The sequence below is a fragment of the Ictalurus punctatus genome, chromosome 4 (genome assembly GCF_001660625.3).
Source record: "Ictalurus punctatus breed USDA103 chromosome 4, Coco_2.0, whole genome shotgun sequence".
Classification (NCBI taxonomy): domain Eukaryota; kingdom Metazoa; phylum Chordata; class Actinopteri; order Siluriformes; family Ictaluridae; genus Ictalurus; species Ictalurus punctatus.
Genome location: NC_071284.1, coordinates 345,509 through 348,530, shown reverse-complemented (window position 1 = coordinate 348,530; position 3,022 = coordinate 345,509). Strand labels below are relative to the sequence as shown.

Below are 3,022 nucleotides of genomic sequence, written 5' to 3'. Positions count from 1 at the left end.
GCTCGTCAGTGTGTTGAACGTCGCTGTGCTTCAAAATCTCTAAACATTTACAGTTTGACTGAAACCTGACGGACAGATGTTTCAGCTTGCTTTTAACTCCTCTAGCTGTGGGTAAAGTACGCAGGTGAGTGTGTGAATAACGCTGCTCATGTTGCCGATGCAGTGCTTCTGAACGTCTCCAGATTAAGCCGGTATAGTTCTTGCTCTTGTGGCACAAACTGGAACTGCATATGAACCGTTTTTTTTTTTTTTTTAAATCACACTGGACACGTGACTGAGAAACATTTCACTTTAATTGAATTCTATAACATTCACAAGTTAAAGGAGTACGAGATCACGTCCTGACACCTGAGTAACGCCTCTTTCTGAACGCCTAGAGGGGTCTGCAGATCGGAAACCTGGAAGTTCATCACGTCGATGTCCGAGGCTCCGAATTTTGCCTGCACTTGGACTTTTTCATACATGCTGAAGTGAACCGGTTTGTCCGTCATGGCTATAAGAGTCCTGAGGAACCGTTCCCGCAGTTCTGAGCGTAATCTCTGCTCTTCCTCCATGTTGTTAAGGTCAGTACCGCTCGCTGTGGACGCCGGGATGGAGGAGGGACACAGGGCAATGTATCGGGGTGTGGTGGGGTCAAACCCGCGGCTGTTGGGGTCCGGACCTCTGGGCAAGCGCAACACGTTCACTGGGTTCTTCATCTCAACTCGGTCAGGCTTACTCTGTAATCGGAGATAGCAGATTAGTTTAGCAGGACACACACCTCGGGTTTATCGAGGATACGGCATAACAACAATTAGTTTAACAAAAATCCATCCTTATTGGAGAAATCTTATTGTGGACAAAACAGATGATTTTTTCCAAAAAATTAAACAAAAAATGGATCAGAAAAGACCACAAACAGGTTTTCTAATCCCAAAATCACCTTTCCACAGAAAGAGAGAGGATTTCTATCATAATCACCATCGCCAATGGCTGAGAACATTTCACATTCACCATCGCCAATGGCTGAGAAAAGACACTAAAATAAATAAATGATTGTGTCTCTCTCACTATTTTATATATATATATATATATATATATATATATATATATATATATATATATATATATATACACACACACACACACACACACACAATTAATCTGGAGTAAATGGTTATAATGAACTTTAAGTGTACACAATAATTGATGTACATGCTTCTCTCGGTCAATTAGATAATTACACTGAATCGTTTCAATAACTTGGTCTTTGTAGTCATGATGGTCTGTTTAGTAAATTAACCACAGAAGCTTCATCACCGTCACGCCTCTCGTTATACCCAAACCTACAGCCAGTCACTAATCCTCAACCGTACACACACAATCCGATCTCCAGGAGAAAGAGAGGCGTTTACCAGCCGTTCAGCAGACACGTGTACGCACTTAACGACTCATCTGTGGTGAAAAACATAAAAATAGAGATTTACATTTAATTATACTGGTTCCTTTAAAGATTAAAGCTCATTTTCATCTTCAGAAGGAGTTACACCAACAAATCTCACAACCTTTCTTCAGATTCTTTTAGTTCAGGACTCGAATCGATGGGAATCTTTCACTCACTGATTTGCTCAGCGCTGCTTCGTTTGTTCTTGGTTAATTAATTCATTAACTAAGTGATTAAGTAATGAGGAGTGTCAGGTGGAAGACTGTAACGAACACAAACGGCAGAAACGTGTTAGAAAAGACGAACCTCTTAAGATAGAAGAAGAGAAATGTCTGCAACACCCCCGGCCCCATGTTAACACACACACACACACACACACACTTTATTCTTCTGCTGTAGAACTTTGTGGAACTCCACATCTGAAAACTTATTTTTAATCTATAATTTAATTTAGAGGAATTTAAAAAAAAAAAACTCATTCGAATCAGGTGGACTTGGAGCAAAGAAAATGTAAAATTTGTCAGCCTTAAATGTTTCTTCTGTGGTCTGTTACATTGACTCTTATTATTTAAAATAAAAAAATATTATTATTTAGTAGAAGTAATAGAAATAGTTTACAGAGCTGCTGTATTTACAGTTTAGTTTTTAAACAGTTGTGTAAAAGCACTGAAACATGAGCACGTGTGCAGGGGAGGAGGAGGAGGAGGAGGAACAGCTTTATCCTCCTGTAATAATATTTCTGTAATATTTTGAATCTTCGGTGTAAACCTGACCGAGTCCGTCACATCCGGTGCGGTTACACTCCAAAGGGCCGCCCGCGGCTTTAGGCGCAGTGTAAATGAGCGCTAATGACACTGATGAAGGTGAATCGAGTCATGAATCGAGTCATGAATCGAGTCATGAATCGAGTCATGAATCGAGTCATGAATCGAGTCATGAATCGAGTCATGAATAAAGCTGTAACCGGTGAAAACACTCGGATACTCACCGCACTTACAGCTGCTTCTCTCCGCTCCTCAGCTCCTCCATTACACACTCCGCTTCAGAACAGAGAAGCGGGAAGGAGTGAGATCTGACCTGGACATTAATCACCATCCGTTACTCACAAAACCCTCAATACAACGCGCTCGCGCTTCCCGAACCGGAACCGGATATGACGCCTGATTCGGCTTCTTCTCTTAGTTTTATGCAGTTTTGCAGCAACAGATTACCGCCACCTGGTGGTGTACAGTGGAACCCCGAATGTTTCCTTAAAAACAACCAACCTCAATACAAACAAACAAACACACACACACACACACAAACAAACAAACAAACAAACAAACTGAGTACTTAGGATGAATTAAAGTAAATTTGTAGCTACAGTTTAACTAACAGTGTTTATTTTCTGTCCTGACTCATGTTCCTGAACCCTGACCGAGGAACTGCATGATAGATATAACACGATTTAATTCATGTGACATCATCTCCGGGGGCGTGGTCAACCTCAGGAAAAATAAAATATAAGATGACTAGTTTATTTCATAAGGTTATTTCATCAAATTCAGTGTTCCTAATCCCAGGCACAGTGTCACACACACACACACACACACACACACA

At 40.9% G+C, this 3,022-nt stretch overlaps 1 protein-coding gene across 4 annotated transcripts; it reads right to left on the bottom strand.

Moving 5' to 3' along the window:
* Nucleotides 1-275: 275 nt before the first annotated feature.
* gemin7 (gem (nuclear organelle) associated protein 7) lies at nt 276-2,600 on the bottom strand. 4 transcript variants are annotated; one of them, XM_047152439.2, is made up of 3 exons: nt 2,412-2,600; nt 1,300-1,434; nt 277-719 (listed from the first exon to the last, which is right to left on the bottom strand). In XM_047152439.2, the coding sequence occupies exon 3, from the start codon at nt 696-698 to the stop codon at nt 312-314; it is 387 nt and encodes a 128-aa protein (XP_047008395.1). In that variant the 5' UTR covers nt 699-719; nt 1,300-1,434; nt 2,412-2,600; the 3' UTR covers nt 277-311.
* Between the last annotated feature and the right edge of the window lie 422 nt (nt 2,601-3,022).

Excerpts from the sequence above, each read along its gene's own strand:
- gemin7 (XM_017465087.3), bottom strand. The coding sequence starts at position 1,259 with ATGACTACAAAGACCAAGTTATTGAAACGATTCAGT. Across the intron at positions 720-1,223 it reads AGTTATTGAAACGATTCAGT|AGTAAGCCTGACCGAGTTGA; the intron begins GTAATTATCTAA and ends CTCCGATTACAG.